Source organism: Camelus dromedarius, chromosome 17, assembly GCF_036321535.1.
Source record: "Camelus dromedarius isolate mCamDro1 chromosome 17, mCamDro1.pat, whole genome shotgun sequence".
Lineage (NCBI taxonomy): Eukaryota > Metazoa > Chordata > Mammalia > Artiodactyla > Camelidae > Camelus > Camelus dromedarius.
This window is the reverse complement of record NC_087452.1, coordinates 26,676,816-26,696,466: the sequence shown is the minus strand read 5'-3', so window position 1 is coordinate 26,696,466 and position 19,651 is coordinate 26,676,816. Positions and strand designations below refer to the sequence as shown.

At 35.1% G+C, this 19,651-nt stretch overlaps 1 protein-coding gene across 7 annotated transcripts in view; it reads right to left on the bottom strand.

Moving 5' to 3' along the window:
• CFAP20DC (CFAP20 domain containing) overlaps positions 1–19,651 on the bottom strand; it is a 204,766-nt gene that overhangs the window by 82,894 nt on the left and 102,221 nt on the right. For 5 of the 7 annotated variants that reach the window (XR_004142490.2, XR_004142493.2, XM_031470650.2 and 2 more), the window contains 5 exons: positions 18,982–19,146; positions 4,936–5,072; positions 4,081–4,243; positions 2,522–2,638; positions 1,265–1,387 (listed from right to left, as the gene is read on the bottom strand). Coding sequence is in view for 4 of the 7 variants with exons in the window: in XM_031470650.2 (XP_031326510.2) it covers positions 1,265–1,387; positions 2,522–2,638; positions 4,081–4,243; positions 4,936–5,072; positions 18,982–19,146 (705 nt within the window). In the remaining 3 variants the exon portion in view is untranslated. The remainder of the gene's footprint in view (positions 1–1,264; positions 1,388–2,521; positions 2,639–4,080; positions 4,244–4,935; positions 5,073–18,981; positions 19,147–19,651) is intronic. The other 2 variants (XM_031470654.2, XR_004142492.2) reach the window with 2 other exon arrangements.

The following is a 19,651-nucleotide window of genomic DNA, read 5'->3' as shown; positions in this document are numbered from 1 at the left end:
CTTTAAAGCTAACACTACAAAGCAAAAGCACCAAAGACCTTTAATAAAAATTATATTGATGACACAAATAAAACTGTATTTATCTGTTTCTTAACATAAGCCTATGATTATATAATATAATTTGCATATAGAAAGGGCAATAAATATACATTTCTTAGAGAAAATCTATTAGGGACAAGGCTTTCACATTTTCTGTAGGTAAATAGGCTGAATCTACTTCATCTGACCACCTTCATAGAGGATGCAGAGGATCCTGAGTCAGCGTAGCTGTGGGGCAAGTGAAATGAATAGATCCATTGGATTGTCTTCTTTTGAACAGCAAACTCTTTTGCCTGGTGCTAAGCAACTAGCAGGTGCTTTGTAAACACAGTAGATGCTTTAGTAAATGTTGAAAAAGATTGCAAAAACCAATGCACAAGGACGGGTAAAGAAAATTGGAGGAAAAGATCCTGGGAATCTTCACTATGCAATTAAACAACTTGTATGACCTATCACCAAATATATTATTAATTGTCAAAAAGTCAAAGTAAAAGGAGTGTGTTTACACCAAAAGAACTCTAATTATCTCACTACCACATGCTTTTTTGGAATTTGTAGTTTTACCTCAAGTATTTCCATATCAATTGTAATGAATAATTTGGTGTGTTTTCTTAGGAAAATATGTAAATTACTGTGTAATCACAATATTGCAGCAAACAAGATAAATGCAAGAATGATCACCTAAACATCTAATTAGTTTTTCTACACAGTCAGATTTATGCTAGAGACACTAATTGCACCTAACATTTTAATGAAGGTTTCAACATTGCATAAATAAGACTGACAAACTACAAACAATTTTCATTTATTTTCCTTTTTCCCTAGCTCAAAAACAATTTCCCTTTGTAAAAGTACCACACACCTGCTAGGCAAGATATGTTGATGGGCTCAATGCTCTACACTCCAACTGTCTCCATTATAAAGAGGATTAGAGAAAGGCAACAATAGATAATCTTTGGGGAGGGTGACAATGTTATCTGAAAACTTCAAAGTTTCAAACTTTCATTCTGAACAGGACAACCTGTGCCTCAGAACTTGAAAATAAAAATACTCTTTCATCCATTAAAGTGTGACATAAAATTGAGGTTAAAAAGAGATTAACAAAAAAATGATAGATTTTAGCAAATGACTGCATCATGACTTTTCAAAATGACTGAGTTTGAAATATTTAATATATTTATATTTTATTAATTATTAGCAATTATGGTATAATAAAGATGCTAACCTGCTTGATCAGGAGACTGGAGCACTGGAGAGCTAGGGTTCAATGCCTCTGCTTTTTGTTGGGACATGGTGGTAAGGATAGTTGTTGCTTTATCTTCATTCCTGTTATTTCCTGAAGAATTGCCTTTATTGGAATAAAAATTTTTCACTATATTACTTCTTTTGATATATAGAAAAATTAATTTTTGAAGAATGGTATTGTGGTATACTTTTCTATATGATTATTGAAAGCAAGTTAGAGGTGACAATATAGATTACATGCAGTTTTTTCCTATTCAGTAGACTATTTTAAGATGAACTCAGCTCCATTTTTTTAGAGGTTCATCTTAAAATTTCTTGATATTTGCATGGCACATTTTAAATTTAAGTTTTATGATAAATGATAAAAGGAATCCCAAAACTCATATAATTTTTAAAGGGGCCTATATTTTTTTCCTTTGGTTCCACATAAAATATAGTGTTTTCTTTTAATTACAATTCTTACTTAAGTCAACTCTTCTAACCAAGCTCTTACCTTCAGTACCTTAAAAAAATGGATACAGGCATTATTGTAGAAGAAAATTTTCAATCGACTAATAAAAACAACATGAAACCTAGCAAGCAGAATTGTGGCTTATCCAAGAACTCTACATTTTTGAGAAGTTACGCTAACAGGTATGTACATGATACACTCTGGGCTTGATTCAGGCTAGACTAATGCATGTGTATACAAATCTATACATATATGCCTCAAATCTAGTATTTATAGGACTAACTATAATAACTGCCTATATTTGTCTAATGCTTTACTAGTTATGAAGAGTTGAAATTAACCTACATTGTAACAGATGGCAAGGAGTCCAAAGGGAGAGACAGAAAATGTAAAAACAATCTGAAAAAGGCTCATTTAAAAAGAAGAGACATAAATGAAACATGAAGAATTATGAGTTAAGTTCAATTTTAGTCAAGTCTGCAGGCAGGAACTTCTATCAAATGTAGGCTGTTTTAAAAAATCAATAATTTAAGCTTATTCAGCCTCTGAGAGTAGAAGTAGGAAGTCCTTTATTTGTGGTACTGTCTATTTAATCCAGCAAATCTCTGTTTGGGCTCTAGAGCAATTCTTTTGCAGAAAATTTGATTTTCCATAATCCTTGTAGAACAGACATTTATATTTTAAATGAATTGGTTCATAATCCTTTGAAATTTACAACCTGCAGAGAGAGATTCCATTGCTCCAAATAATATACAGGTATAAGATAGTATTGAATTAGTGCCATACCGCTGGGTGTCTCTGTCCTTTCTCTGCTGGTGCTTTTTAACCGTAATCTTCTCCTGTTATTATTCTTATCTGCTGATGGTTCTTGAGGGGGATGTGGATGCATAATATGCAGATTGGCTGGTACATTTTCATATCAAAGAACAAAAAGGCAGGACAGAAAGTACTATATGGCTTGAAATAACTCAGTAAATATAATTATAGTTATAATGAGAATATTCATGTATCATTTTGATATAATGTAAAGCTGTATCAAAAACACAACTTATTCCTTTTTAGAAAATAAGTGTTTATCCCTATTCCAGTGTTAAAATTATATCAGGCTTTCAAAATTACTAATACATTTTACTCATGTAATATAACCTTAGAGAGGTACAAGTAATTTGATTAATGTTAATCATGCAACATGTTATATTAAAAAATATATAAATGAAATTGACAGCCAATACAGAAAAATTATTTCTTCCTTTAAAAGAGTATAGCTAAGTATGATTCAACAAGAGCTTAAAGGGTAGTTTCAAAAAGAACCTTGGAGAACTGAGATCAAACCTGAGGAATTCTTTAAGTGTCATTTAATTCTGTATCAATAACAATATTCAGAGCAGTGTTTGATATTTACTGAATGCTTAAATTCTTGGCACAATATGATGTGCCAAGAACTGGACTGATTTTTCTCATTGAATCCTCACACTGACACTTTGAGGCAGCCGTTATTTCTTTCTACTACTAGAGCTGGTAGTAGTTGTATCCCCATTTATAGATGAGGAAACTGAGGCTCACAGGGTTTAAGAAACTTGATCAAGGTCTCACAAATAGTGGTAGAGATGGGAGTGAGTATCTATGTTATTCATTTCCTTATCTCAGTTTTATACTCCATAGGAGATAGAGACTCTAATAGTGGTCATTAATTTCTAACCAAATAAAATGAACTCAACTGCCTCTCTTTTTCAATGCTCACAAAAGTCAGGCCAGTAAGAGTGGACAAACTTATAGTGAGTGGCAAGCCTTGGGTTCTGTTCTCAATTCTTCCCAATGATTACAAACTATAAACCATTTTACCTCTTTGTTTGCCTTGAAATCTCAATCTATAAAATGGGACAAAAGTCTTTTCTTTCCAACAGGGTTGTTTTTGTATGAATGAGAGAAAATAAAGAGCACTTTACAATGGAAGAGTTTAATTAAAAATAAAACTAAAGAAACTTAAAATGCACATGGAGTTTCCAAAACATAGCCATAGTAGGATACTATATTATTTTCTCACTAGTCATCATGAAGTAAAAACACAGGGTACTATAGCAATTTAAAATAACAGAATAAATAGAATGATAGGTTCTAGAAGATAATAAATGTTTAAGACTTCTAAACATATTTCAATATCCACCACCCTTTTCATTTTTAAATGATAATTCTCTGGACTTAAGATCTAGTCAAGAATATAACATTGTAAATCAACTCTGCTTCAATAAAAAATTATAATAAAAAGACTATAACTTTGGGTTTATCTTAACAAGAACATTTTCCACTCTTTTCACTAGCTATCAATCATTATGCGTGATTCTTACCATGAATAGGTATAGTCTGCTTTATTTGGCGAATATTTTCCTTATCTCCTTGCTCCTCAGACTCAGATATCAGCAAGGTTGACATTTCTGCACTGTTAACACACTTCTCCACTGTAGGCTGCTGGCATGATCGGTTATTTTTGGACCCAAAGGGTCTTACTGTCTATAAGGAAAAAAATTAATCTGAACATTTTAAAATATAGGAGTTGCATTTATTTCCTATAGAATCTACATAGAAGAAATAACATTTGGACAAATAAAGAGCGAGGAAAAAACTAGACGAAATGAGGAGGATAAAAGTTGGAGAGGGAAATTATGGTAGAAAATTAGAAAGAAAAGGAAGGAGAATTAAAATGTGAGATAAAACAGAAGACAAGCAAGTCTCCTAGACACATACATTAAAATATGCTTATTTTGCTACACTCCATCTTTAGAAGGCAGAAGCTGAGCTGAAAATCACTGTGTATGTCAGAAATTCAGAGGAAACTAAAAATAAAAATATAACATTTGAGTATCTGTTCATTGTAAGGTATCTGGTGATGATCCAACTCCTTTTTCCCCCGCCACAACTCCTTTTTGAAGGAGACCACAAAATGTGCTCACAAAATATATTTGCCTTTAAGTTTTGTGAACACATTTAATGAAAAAAAAAACCCTCAAAAATGTTGTGTTGACATGACAAAAAGAAAACAGTTTTGAGGTCTTTTAAAATCCAGAATTTCTGTTCCAAATTTATTCAAGCCTCTGCTTTTGGCATGTGGTCTCTCTTCCTCTCTTTTCCCCCTGCACTGGGGAAAAACCCTTCCCTTCCCATGCCATCCATGCTTAGATAAGCTCTTCAAACCTTGCTGGTACCTCACTGGATATCTTCATGTTATTTCTTCTGCCAGAGAGTGGAGGTGGTCCAAGAACTTTGGATCCAAAGGCGATGTGACAAACATCTTGATTTTTACTGTTCCGCACACTACCTGTTCCTCTGTTAATGAATTGATCTATTTTGTTAAAGGAAAGCAATAGTCCATTAATGGGCATAATGACAAACACGATGCTGCAGTATTTCTGAAAGCGCAATCCAAGCGTCATATGACCTGAATCCTGCCCCACTTCACGCCATCCCCATAGGGCACTTAAAAAATGCAGATACCGAGGCCCAACATCAGATCTATCAGATGTGCAGAATTAGAATCTTGGGAGGGGATAGCAGAAATCTATAATTTTAACAAGTTCCCTCAAGTGTTTCTTATGCTAACTATTATTTGAGAGCCACTACCACAAATGTTTTTCCTCATTAAAAAAAGAGAATAAAAGAAAGAAAAGCTACTAAAAATATATTACATTTAAATAAAACTATTTAACTCGACTGAACAAATATTTGATTGAGCACTCTCTCTGGCATTTCCTAGAGATTGTCAGTGATACAAAACTGATAGGCTATACGTCTTGCCCTCAGGGAGTCTGGAGGGAGGTGACAGTACAAGTAAAATAGGTACATATAAGGCAGACTCAGGGAAAATGAAGAGTAAGTAATCTCTCGAATGGACCTTGAATAACAGATAGAATTTTAAGAATAAGAGATGTAGGATGCCCCAGGCAGGAGAAAGTGTCTGAAAAAAGGCACGGAAGAGTGAAAGAGGGTATGCTTGGAGGATAATGAAACTACCAGTTTAAGTGGAAGGATAGGCTAGGGCCATAATGAAGAGAACCTTAAAATGCTAAGAGCCTGTTGTAAACTTGGTAAACAACAGGGAAATCACTGAAGGTTATGGGGAGAAAGAGAGCAAACTGGTATCACCTTCAGCATAAAGAAGATGTGCTCACCAAACCTTGCTGCCTCTTCCCTCTGGGCACACAGCTAAATTACATTTCTGAGTCTTCCCTGCAGTTATATGGGTCACATAACTGAGTTCTGGTTAATGAAAGGTAAGATGTGAAATGTGAGAAGTGTAAACCATTTCCTGGACCCTAAAACCTCCTGCAAGCTGCATCCCCTCCATGTTCTCTCTTCCCTCATCTCTCAACAAGATGCAAAAGATCCAGCAGAGGACTTCAAGGACACCAGAGGAGCCACTGGATGAAAGAAGCCTGAGTTTCTGAATGACCATACAGAGCAATGCTCAAGGAACTCCCGACTGGATTAAGACTGTGGGCTTCCATGTGAGTGCAGGTAGCTTCCTCTGACTAAAAGATCAGGTGAGGGTGATGGCCCTTAACTCAAAACACTGCTCACAACCTAGAAAGCTTTCTGCTGTGCCCCACTTGCAAGATAGAACCAACTTGGATGTTATAATGTTGGCCCTGAGTAAGTCCACATTTGTCCTACAAGTTCTGGACATATATGAGCTACTGGCCATTTCCTGTCTGACATATTCTCCTGAAAAAGTTCCTATAGTTAGTGAGTTGGTCTCATTAGCCTCTGCTAGAGGGCTGTAATTTTGTAAGTGGTGGAATTAAAAACCACTTCTATGTAACAGCATCAGAAAAGGTACAAAACATGCTTAGGAAGCCCCAAATATTTAGATCTGAGTGGAAGTAACACGTGTGGGTATTTAGGTGTTTTGTGAGGCTCTGTTTGTGTTTGACAGATGAAGCTGAAGAGATGGGTAAGGGCTCGACTGCTGAATTGATTTGAAAGAATTTTTGGTGGACAGAGGATCCAAGGTAGCTGGAAAAGTAGTGGGGAGATATACCATTCCAGTTTTCTTCAAATTCCTAAAGCCCTATTTGGCAGTGATTTCATTTGTCCAAAGGGCAGAATCAGAACTAACGAGCAGAATTTACTTCAAAAGCCTTTTAGTCCAACATAAGGAACATCTTTCTTTAATTAAAGCACATCTGGTTGTTGCAGTGGTGAATTTTCTATCATTTTGAAGGTGTTAAAGCAGGAGCCTGGAAAGCTATTCTGGATATTACAGGGCAGATTCACGTATCAGACGACTCTTTGATTTCTATTTCCAGCCTAGCCCTCTCTTCTGAGAGCCACTCCTTGTATCCAGTGGCTGGCTCCTCCTGAATGTCTCCAAGACACTTTAAACTGAAAACCTGGTCTAATGAATGGTACCACAAACTATCCAGGTTGAAAAGTCAGAATCTAGGTGTCACCCTTGACACCTCCCTCCATCCTCTCCTTAGCCAATCTATATGTACTTCTCTACACCTTCTCTACCAGGCATTGTAATCCAAGTGACCATGATCCATCTCCTGGATGATTGCAAGGGCTCTCAAGTGATCTACCATGTCTACTCTGGCTTCCTGTCCCATGCTGTCTCCAAAATGCAGCCAGAGCAGTCTTATATAAACAAACATAAGTCTGACTGAATATCCCCGTTTCTCAGTTAAAACTTTTCAGTGGCTTCCCTGCTGCTCTTAGGATTAAGAGGAAAGCCCTTAACATTGCCTGCAAAAACTTGCACGTTCTGGCTTCAGTTAACCTTTTACCCCTCATTTTCTGCTCTCTCAACAGGCTGGCCTCTTCAGTTCTTCCTGCCTACCAAAGCATTTGTCTATGCTGTTCCCCATGGCTGGAAGGCTCTTCCTTCCCCTCTTGGCCTTTATGTTTCAGCTCCTGTATCACTTCCTTAGACAAAGTCTTCCCGGACCTCTCTGACTAGGGTAAACACCTCAGTTTAGGTACTCCCATAAACTTTCCCTCACAGCAATTTGTCAGAATTGCACTTTTACATGTATTTATGCAATTTTCGGATAATGTGTACTTCAGTAGATTTACACTCATTGGTCTGCTTTGTCACCCCTGAGTCACTAGCACCTAGCCTGGTGCCTGACACAGAGCAACAGATCCTTGCAGAGCATTAAATGAATGAATCATTAAATATGATGGGTCAGAAGGGAAGTTGGAGTCAATGACCAAATATTTCTATTACTGAAATTTATTTTTAAGAAAAATCCACCTGCGAGTTTTATGGGTGAATTGGGAAGGGTGACTGGACAGGACTGGACAACCACCAGGATGCAGAGGATGAGAGGGAAGGGTCAGCAATGACCAGGACATTGATACTTCCCTGAACTCTGCAGCTCTCAACAGCAGTGGTGGTGTGGCTCCACAAACAGATGTCTACTCAGGTTACAAGTAAAATTTCCTAGTGTTAGCAAATAGACTTGGCTATGTGTGCACCTGATCTTTTCCAGCCATTAATAAATATCCATTCAGAGTCAACAAAATATTAATTCTCTCAGGATCAGTAACAGAACAAAATGACACTCAAATTCTAGGCCAACTGGAAGAATCTGTCAGAGACCCATCATTTATACCTTTTTGACTAAACATCTCAAACCCTAGACTACTGATTTTGCTCTCAAATGTGGATTTTTCCAGAAAGAGATAGCCACTGAAAGTCCTGAAGGAATGTATGGGACATGGCATCCTACATGGGAATTTTCAGTACCAGAATAGAAGCTTTTTTCTTCTTCCTCTTCTTCTTCTTTTTATTTTTTTAAACTTTCAGTCATGGGAGCCATTTGGCTATGGGCATATCCTTCTGTTCAAACATTGTACAAGGGCAGTTTCCTTGATGGTTTTTTTTTTTTTCCCATTCTTCCTCTGTATACAGATCCCCACCAAACAATTTAAGTTTCTTTGAGTAGAAAGATCATTTATTTGGTACTGCATGTACCCTCATCTGCTGAGTCCAGCATAGCACATGGTAGACAATGGATGATTTTCACCAAAATTGTAAGTAGTATCCAAGATTAAAAGAATGATGTTTTGGGGGAGGGAGTTAAAGAATAATTGACACAGTTCCAGCTATAATTTCAACAAAATGAACATGTTAAATAGCTCATAGTTATTTAAAAAATTCGTAAATATCTTGAATTTTTTAGAGGAATCTTTTGCTTAGCAGTGGATAGCCAATGGCTATTAAAGATACACCTAAACGTGATTATGATATAATCCCTTAAATTACGGAAAATAAGATGTTATTCTGTATTTTATTAAAGGATATACTATAGGATTTCTTTAAAGAGCAATCTGCCAGTGTGTATTTAAATTGAAAACTATTTTTAAAATTTTACAAATTTCAGTGTACCATTTTTCCACAAAGTATACCAATATTCCACTATTTAGTACCTCTTTAATTAGCAGGGCTTTTAAAATTTTTAGTATAATTAACACATACATATTCTTCAAGTTGGTTTCACTTGAATAATTCTCTGTTTATAATCATATTAATTGTCATAATTATCTCTGTAAACCAGTATCATGCTATATATCTACTATAATAGGGCTCTAATTAAAACCTACAGGGGAAAGTAATTTAGACCTTTTGTTTCTAAAATAAAAAGTAGAAGGGACAAAGTTTCTATAATGAGAAAAATCTTAATAAAAGAAAACTACAAGCAGAAATGCATGCCTTTTGAATTCTAAAAGGTGTTCTTTTAAGAGCTGATACCAATATGCATAATATAAGGTTAAAAATCAAGATTAGATTAAAGTCATGCTCCAGGCAGTTCATTTTCTTGAGTTTGCGGAAAATGAACTTGGTGTAGTCAGAGATGTTACCATTAATTATTTTGCTATTTTACTGAGGGGTACATGCCTTTGTAGTTAGATTATAAGACCCGAGGGTCTACTCTCTAATTGTCTTTTAGAAAAATAAACATTCATTTTTGTCTCAAGATACAATGTCCTAATTATTATAGTCATTTAAGTTTGCAAAGTTTAACCAGAAAAACCTGCTGAATTTTCAACTTTAATCATTGAGAGGTCATGGTCAAGGCTTACATCTATTATCTAAAATCAAATCAGAATTAAACCTGCTATCAGAATCCAAATTTTGAATTAGATTTTTATTTTATTATATGTGCACTGTTATAAGGACTGTCAAAAATACAATAAAGGCCGATCTAGTAGAGCAATATTATTTTAGACAAGGTATTTAAACCTTCTAAGCTTCACTTTCTTCATTGATAAGATTGAGGTAATAATAGTACTTAGGTCATGGTGTTTTTATTAGATGATATGAAACTGAATGTAACATGCTACATACTGTGCTTAGTAGGGAGTAAATGCTTAGTAAATAAGCTATTAATATCTTCCACCTTCAATAGCATGTAACATTAACAAAGTCATTCACAATCATCTATTCCTTCATTCACCCATTCTTTCAGTACTGATTGAGCACCTAGTCTGGGCAGCCACTGCTCTACACATTGAACAAGACAGGGAATAAGGTGGACACATCACCTCCTCCAAGGCACTCACAGTCTCATGGGGGAGACAGATATTAAAGCAACTAAGTCATAAATAACTACATGGTTACAACTATGGTAAGAGCTATGTAGGAAAAACTCAAAGTTCTTTAATAGGGGGTTGGTATCTAGTCTTTGGGGTCAGGGAAACAAGATTCAATTTGAGATCTAAAGGCTTACAGATATGATGTGTATATGATTATGCGTCTCTACAGATGAAGAAACTGACGCTCATGATGTTTAGAGATCTGTCCACACAGAGCAGGAGCTCAGAACCCAAGTGTCCAAGGCCTCTTTGTGCCTTCTTTTCACCATGTATGGATGCTGCCCTTGGTGGGCCAGGAGGGTACTGCAGGGGATTTTTCCCTTGTCCACTTTTTACTTTCTGTGCAGTTTTGTGAAGCTATTTAATTAAAAACTTTTGTTTTGCCATCTGAAAAGGCCTAATAGTGATTATTTGGACTAATGAGGTTTATGAGAAATCAAGTATAGACTATAATACTGTAATAACCTTTCTCAGAGGGAAGAAAGTGGTGATGGTGGTGGGGGAGGGCTAAAATGAATTGGCTTCAATGCCAGGCAGGTATGTGACATATGTGTCACCTATGTGACAAGCAGGCACTTGTAAAATGTGGAGGGAACTGCAGCTAATTTGAGAATGCATGCCATATGCAAAGTACTTTAATTAAACATTTTTTTAAGAAAAATGTCTATGTAGGTTCTTTGCTCATTTTTTAATTGGATTGCTTTTTTATATTGAGTTGTGTGAGTTCTTTTTATATTTTGGGTATTAACCCTTCATTAGATATATCTTTGTAAATATCTTTTCTCATTCAGTAGGTTGCCTTTTCATTTTGTTGATGGTTTCCTTTGCTGTGCAAAAGGACCAGCTGGAGGACTGTCAGTCTATAAACACTGCAAGCAGGGTGAAAAAATGAGTGGGTAGGTAAATGACTAAAGCAGGAAAGGCTGTGGGTGATTAAAATCAGCCTTCAAGTTTTGCAAATAATTAACACCAGTACTTAGTCTATCTCATTAATAAAAAGTTTAAGGTATTTTTGAAAGGCAGTAAAACAATATTAAAAACTAAAATTAGAATATCTCTTCCTCCTCTGAATTCAAGTAGGACCTTAAACAATGTAAAAACACCATCTGTATGTAAAGTTGAGATACGCCAACAAGATAAAAAGTAATAAAGCACAAGTTATTACTTTTCTTCACAAATTCTTAATTAATTAAAAAGCCACAATAGCCTGGTTTTTGTTCTTAACTATTAATGAATAAAGAAACTTTTTTAGGGAAACGGTTTTATCTTGAGAAAACTTTCCATTATGATTAAAGACTACAGCTTATACAAAATATAGGCTTTGGTAGATAATTTCTATCGTTTGGGTTTGGAAATAGGAAAGTTTCCTGTAACATGAGAAGGCTCCCCAGAAGATAATCATTAAAACTAGTAGTGAGAAATTGCTTAATGAAGTCAGTAGTTAAGAATGTATCTCTGAAACTAGATTGCCTGGTTACATCTCATTTCTACCATTCACTACTTTATTTCTGTGAGCCTCAGTTTCCTTATCTACAAAATGTTGATTATGATGGTTTCTACATAAAAAGCTGCGTGAGGGGATTAAACAGGATAAACTATGCGTGACAGTTAATTTTGTGTGTTAACTTGACTGGCCCACAGGATGTCCAGATTAAATATTATTCTGAGGTGTCTGTGAGGGTGTTTCTGGGTGAGTAAAGCAGATGGCCCTGCCCAGTGTGGGTGGGCACAATCCAATCCATGGATGGTCTGAAGAGAAGAAAAGGTTTAGGAAAGGAGAATTTGATTTCTCTGCCTGACTCCTTGAGCTGGGAGATTGGTCTTTTTCTGCCCTCAGACTGGAACTCTCACCATCAGGCCTTTGGACTTAAACAGGAACTACACTATTGGCTCTCCTGGGTCTCCAGCTTACTGACTACAGATCCTGGGACGTCTCAGTTTCCATGATTGTGGAGCTAATTCCTTATAAGTCTCTCTCTTTCTCGCTATTTAGGTTTACTTATAGGTATGTATATATATTTGTATGTTCTCTTTCTCTAAACCCTTACTAAGACACCATGTAAAGGATTTAGTGCTTGGAACAGAGTAAAACTCACTAAATACTAATTATGATGATGATGATGATAATGATGATGATGAACCAAATATTTATTGAATTCCTCACAAGTGTTGAGCACTGAGCTAGGTGCTGGGGTACTGCAATAAATAGGACCCCTGCAGTTTTGAAGCTCACATTCCAGTAAGGGAGGTAGCAATAAGCAAACAATTAAGTAAACAAGAAAATATCAGGAAATGATAAGTGCTGGGAGAAAAATAAAAACAGGGTGATGTTACAGAGAGAGTAATCTTGGAGATTACTGGAGGTCATTGATGACTACAGCCTCAAGTTCACCACTGGTGAAAAGGTATGTGAGCATGATTCACACTGATATAGTATATTTATTTCTCTATCATATCATAAATAAACAAGTTTAATATTTAACTATATATTTACAGATTTTATTTTGTCAATAATTTGGATTTCTTTCATTATATATTTTAAGTGAAAATACTGACATCAAATATAGAAATTTATTTTAATTTTATAGCAATGTTTTAGGGTTTTCAAAAGACAGAAAAGGTATACAGAAGAAACTATAACTGTCTCATAACTGCTCTAACATATCTTTTGAAATAATAAATTATGCATATATTTAGAAAGTTAAAATTCTGATAGAGGTTGATATGATATGTTCAGTAAAAGTTTTACCTCCTTGCCCCTGCCTCTACTAGTCCCTGTACCTAATGCATCCTGTAACATTACGTTTCTTGTATTTGCTTAAAAAAATGTATGCATGTATCAGCATCCCTAAATACCTATCTTTTTAATTTACATCAACGGGCTCATATGGAAACAGCATTTCACGTTTCCATTTTTCACTGACTAACACAACTTTCAGACCTTTCCAGACCATTGTAAGCTGGTCAGGTTAACTATATAGCTGCATACATAATTTCTTATTGTGTGGATATTTAATAAAGTCTCTATTATGCACAAGTAATTTGGGTCTAGGTTTTTGTTATTATAAGCTATGCTGTAATAGGTATCTAAAAGAGAATTGGAGAGGTTGGAATGAGTCAATCCTGCAAAAGTAGCATAATTATAAAACTGATTAAATATATTTTTATATTTATCTTTTACATATCAAAGTTTTTTTCCTTATTTGAAAGAAATATCACAGAAAAATGAAAACTCACTCTATAAATGGTTTGTGACATCTTTGCTTTAACAGATTTCAGATACTGATCAACATCCATATTAAATTCCTTTCACATTAAAAAAAGTATAATGAAGAAATGTGACTGGTTATGCCTCATTTTTACTGAAGATGGGATAAGAGGATATATAATTCAAATGTAGGAGATAGCTGAATTTACTCTGAATTATTATCAGATATTAGAACTAGAAATTGTGGCATTTCTTTAACCAACAATCCTAAAACAAGGATTACCAAAAGTCTGACTTTAGAAAAGAACTTAAGAGTGTCTGTTTTTCTCCTAAATTCAAAATCTAACTCCTTTTTCTTTTAGGTTCTACTTTACAGAAGATTTTGTTGCTTGATATGAAATCTACTTTCATAATGTACAACCCAACGAAGAAATTCTAATAAGGATCTCACCAATGCCAACTACAGTTAGATGAGCATTTCATGGTTTTGTTAGACCCATTAATTTACCTGTATGCTGCTGTGCTAGGAGATTGGGATGTCAGTCTCTTCTTATTTGGAAAGGAGTAAAAATCCAGTAAGAGTGCTGTTGTGTTGAAGGGACTTGGGAAAACTGCCTCCTAATTTTTAAGTAAATTACTAGTTTTGATTTGTGCTTAGTGGACCATTGTATCTTGTCATTAGCAGCTGAATGCTCAGTTTCAATAACCAGATCTGATTCTCTGGTTCAATTAAAGTGGGGACCCATTAATGAAAATAAGATCATCAGATCCTACGGTCATCTGCAGACTAACAGTCATTACCTAATGTGCACTGGGAACTGACAAAGCAAACAGTGTGAATGTGTGGTAACACTGACTTTTTTTTTTAAGTATAGTCAGTTTAAACATTGTGTCAATTTCTGGTATATACCATAACGTTTTGGTCACACATAAACATAAATATATTCCTTTTCATGTTTTTTTCATCAGTGGTTACTATAAGATATTGAATATAATAGTTCCCTGGGCTATACAGTAGAAACTTGTTGTTTATCTATTTTTACATATAGTAGCTAGTATCTGCAAATCTTGAACTCCCAATTTATCTCTTCCCACCTCCCTTACTCCCTGGTAAACATAAGTTTGTTTTCTATGTCTGTGAGTCTGTTTCTGTTTTGTAAATAAGTTCATTTGTGCCTTTTTTTGTTTGTTTGTTTTAGATTCAACATATTAGTGATATCATATGGTATTTTTCTTTCTCTTTCTGGCTTACTTCACTTAGAATTATAATTTTCAGGTCCATCCATGTTGCTACAAATGGCATTATTTTATTCTTTTTATGGCTGAGTAGTATTCCATTGTATAAATATACTGTATCTTCTTTGTCCAGTCATCTGTTGATGGACATTTAGGTTGTTTCCATGGAACAGTGCTATGAACATTGGGGTGTATGTATCCTTTGAACTAGAGTTCCCTCCTTATATATGCCTAGGAGTGGGATTGCTGGACCATATGGTAAGTCTATTTTTAGTTTTTTTGAGGGCTCTCCATACTGTTTTCCACAATGGCTACACAGAACTACATTCCCACCAACAGTGCAAGGAGGGGTCCCTTTTCTCCACACCCTCTCCAGCATTTACTGTTCTTGGACTTTTTAACGATGGCTATTCTGACTGGTGTGAGATGATGCCTCACAGTAGTTTTGATTTGCATTTCTCTGATAATTAGCAATACTGAGCATCTTTTCATGCACTTATTGGCCATTTGTATGTCTTCAATGGAGAATTGCTTGTTTAGGCCCTCTGCCTATTTTTGAATTGGATTGTTTGTTTTTTTGTTATTAAATTGCATGGGCTGTTTATGTCTAGAAATTAAGCCCTTTTCAGTTGCATCATTTGCAAATATTTTCTCCTATTCTATAGGTTGTCTTTTTGTTTTGCTTATGGTTTCCTTTGCTGTGCAAAAGTTTGTAAGTTTAATTAGGTCCCATTTGTTTATTTTTACTTTTGTTTCTATTTCCTGGGTAGGCTGCCCTAGGAGAACATTGCTAAGACTTAGGTCAGAAAATGTTTGGCCTATGTTTTCTTCTAGGAGTTTTACAACTCTGACTTTTTGGAAACACAAGTATTTTATTAATTTCATTAAATGTTCTTGATCAAGTTATATTACATTCAACAAAATGCACTCTAAAACAGAAGTTTCAAGGTTTTCCTTTTAGCTTGAATGAACACACCAGAAACCATTCATAGGAAGTAGCTACTTCTTTCTGTAGCAGTGTCACCAGGATCTCTCAATATGTGCATTTATAATAAAATACCACAATTTACCTGAGTACCGTAGAGTCGGTTACAAAAGCACATTTTTCATGCAATTCAAATCTCATCATGGGGAGTCCACATTTTAAGAAGACACAAAAACAAATAGTTCAAATGAAGAAATATCTTCTGGCTTTTCCATGATTAAAAAGTCTGTCCTTGGGCATTATTCATTAGCTACACCTTTCAAATAAAATGTCTAACATAGGGAACAGTAATTACTATTATAATCACTTACAGTAGGTCTCAGAGCCTACAAATGTCAAAGTTAGTAATTGAAAAGTATTTGTAGAAAGAGAACTACAAAGTTCAATATATGCTCATGTAATCTTAGCTGCCATACATGTGCAATGAGATTTACTAAAGAGGAACAATCACAAATCCTTTGGTTATAAACGAATATAAATATAATTGAGATTCACAGGATAGAAAAAATATGCTATTAGATAGTGATTATTAATTTTCTGTATATATGACTCAAGTTGACTATCCTTATGCATTGAAAGTCCATTTATGGAATTTGCAAAATATCTACAATATTCTCTTCTATAAATTGGGAGCAAACATGGCCTATGGAAAAGTTTAATTATAATACTGAATTAACAATGCCATTACTATTTATTCATATTTCTACTTACTTGCTGGCATTCTAAGTGTCCTTGAACTTTAAACTAAAAAAAAATACACTTAAAATATCTGGATACAAGCTTGCATTTTCATTTAAAGACACAATTAATTCTTAAAAATATTAAGCTAGAGATACAAGGGAAAGAGATCACTTATAACTGCAAAGAGTTATCCGATAGGGCTTTATAACTTAGTCATTTTTATTACTAAAAGCTATCATAGCCTATTAGAGACAGAGAGAATGTTTGGTTATTGAAGATACTCTTACTCATTTTATTCTGTGGTGAATCTTCCATTAAGATTGAACTGTGACCTTTGGTGTTTACAGTGGTTATCTGGGTAGTCTGATCTTTTTCATCCTTTTACATAGTTCTAAAGGTTCTGAATGAACATGGATTGTATATATTCTCTCTTTCTTCCTCTCTCTCTGAAGATAGTATATATAATAAATATTCAAATTCTTACTACCTGTGTCCTCATTGCTATCACAAATTCCTGCCAAAAATTTGCAATTGTGGAAGCAGGTAATGGGGACATGGGGAGTTCATCATGTATTCTCTCTACTTTTCTGTAAGTTTGGAAATTTCATAATAAAAGGTATAAAAAAATAGAAGCTACACAAAGTCCTTTGCCAGGGTTTATACTGAAGAAGTTACAAAATGGTTTCAATTCTTCTCTTTGCTCAGTCTTCTGCACCATCTTACATGTCCATAAATCTTTTGTTTATTGATCATAAATACTTATACAAATATTTATCAAATACTTTCAAGATCTACTTCTTCCTCCACTGACATCCTATTTGACCATCATTTCACCTTCATCTGAATTATTTCAGTGTTTATGAGTGTCATCTGAACCACACGGTCTACATGGTGATAAGTGATCCAGTCATTCAAGGTTCTCAAACTTGGCTGCACATCAGAATTGCTGGGGGAGTTAAAAAAAAAAAATCCCTTCCAGGACAATTAACTCAATCTCTGAGGGTGAAGCACAGACATTAGGAAAAAAAAATTTTTTATAACAATTATTTTTATAATGTCCCAAGTGATTATGACATACAGGAAGTTAAGAACCACTCTTCTAAAGGACAGGTTTCTTGATGTGTAAGTACTATTCATTTGTTTGGTCAATAGTTATGAGTGTCTATTACAAAGGTAGAAAATTGGCAGCTCTGGCGTGTGTTGTTTGGCCCACAGAGTGTTTTAAAAAAATTTAGAGTTTAGACAATATTTTAAAATTGGAAGACTTATCATAAACACTGAGATATTGAGCTCTTCTTGAAAAAAAAAGGAAGATCTGGTAAGACTGGGCCTTCATTCTTGCAAGGCAACACTTGGCTAGAACTGAATTGCAGTTGTCCTTTCTAGACTGAGAATGAGAATCCAGTTTGCTGCAGTCCTCACCACACCCTACAGCTCTCTCACAGAGGCTGTTAACTGCCATTTAATGGCTGTATCATTTGCATAGTTGTTAATATTGTTTTAATAGTAGAGAACAATTTCTCTGAAGCACTATCTCACTCCTCTCCCCTAACTCTCACTATCCACTCCCAGGGCTCACTGCTGAAGTAGAAACTGTTTCAGTGGGTTAAAGGCATCCAGCAATAGGTTATCCAGGCATCCAGCCCACTTTGCTCATTTTTTATCTGTCTGTGGTAATTTGAGTTTGTAGCCATTGGCCTAATATATGGCAAACAGTGTGTTAGATGCTAGGGATATAGAAGAATGAGGTACAGCCACACTTTAGTGGAGAATGCAGACATATTAAAGACTATTAGGGGAGAAAAAGCCATAGGAGGAAGGGAACGCTACTTGTTAGAATTATGGAAGGCTGCATAGGAGAGGTAGCATTTGAGTTGGATCTAGAAAGATGAATTGGCAGTTTCTCCAGGCAGAAAGGCAAAGAAGCCAACAAAAGAGCAATTCCAAAATATGGACATATTAAAGTCCAGGGCATGGCCAGAAATTAACACATGGGAAATGAGAGAAAAGTGTACAGAGACAAAACTGTGGAGCAGGCTTGGAAGAGGAGAAGCTGGCCTTGTTTGAGGTCTCGAGGGTTTTTCATTTTGTCTTCTAAGACAGTGGGAAAGGCACTAAAAGTCTTATAACAAAGAGTAACACAATCACATTTTTATTTCTATTATCAGAAAGGGAATTCTGATAGCAATGTGGAGATTAACTGGGAGGCTAAGTTACAGTGGGGATCCGAACAAGGAAAGCAGCAATAATTGGACAGAGGAGCAGATTTGAGAGATGTCTGGGAGGTATAACTAGCAGGGCTTGGAAGCATATAGGAAAAGGAGAGGAATAACCAAGGATGTTTTATCACATAAAAATCCAGGAAATATTTTAGTTGCTAAAAGAGAAATTTACAATAATGATTTATCCCTGACATGAGTCAATGTTACAGTGACTTAATATTTAACCTCAACCTATGTAAAGCATCATTGCAAGGCTGTTTCCCCTCTTTTTTGGTCTTACAAATAAATATGCTTATAATTTTGGTGCTTGAGTACATACCTGATTCTGCTGAACGTAGAGGATGACCTCCAAATTTTATTTCAGTTTGGCAGAGTTTAGTCATGTTTAGCAGCTGTGTGACTTGTGGAACATCTGTTGTTAGTTGGCAGCTTCGTGGAATAATGTCTGAAGGTTCATCTATTGGAAAGGAAACACCATATCCAGCTGGAAATAAAGACAAACGTTCATTCCCCAAATGTAAGCCATATTTTATAAAAGAAACCAACTAAAGTAGAACCTTTCAGAGTATGACTTTGGATGAGTCACTCAACCTTACAGCCTTGGTTTTCTCATCTGTAAAATGAGCATGGTCATTTTACTGCTTACTTTTTAAGACTGTAGAAAGAATTAAATGAGATAAAGTATTTACCATATGGAGCAGGTTCAGGGACTTGAACAATAAATGAGAACATTGATTGGAAACATATTTGCTTTTTAATACTAGAGTGTGTCTCGAAAGAACTAATTAGGTATGTTCCAATGAAGATTTCTGGGAGTACATTGGCTCATGGAAACTTTCCCCTAATGTTAACATCTTACCTTGGAATACTTTCAAAGAGAAAATAGTTTATTATAATTAAAATCATATTTTTATCATCATAATTTTATTTCTAATGAGATTTGATATTTTTCACATATACTTGTATAAATATTTAAATTATCATTTCAG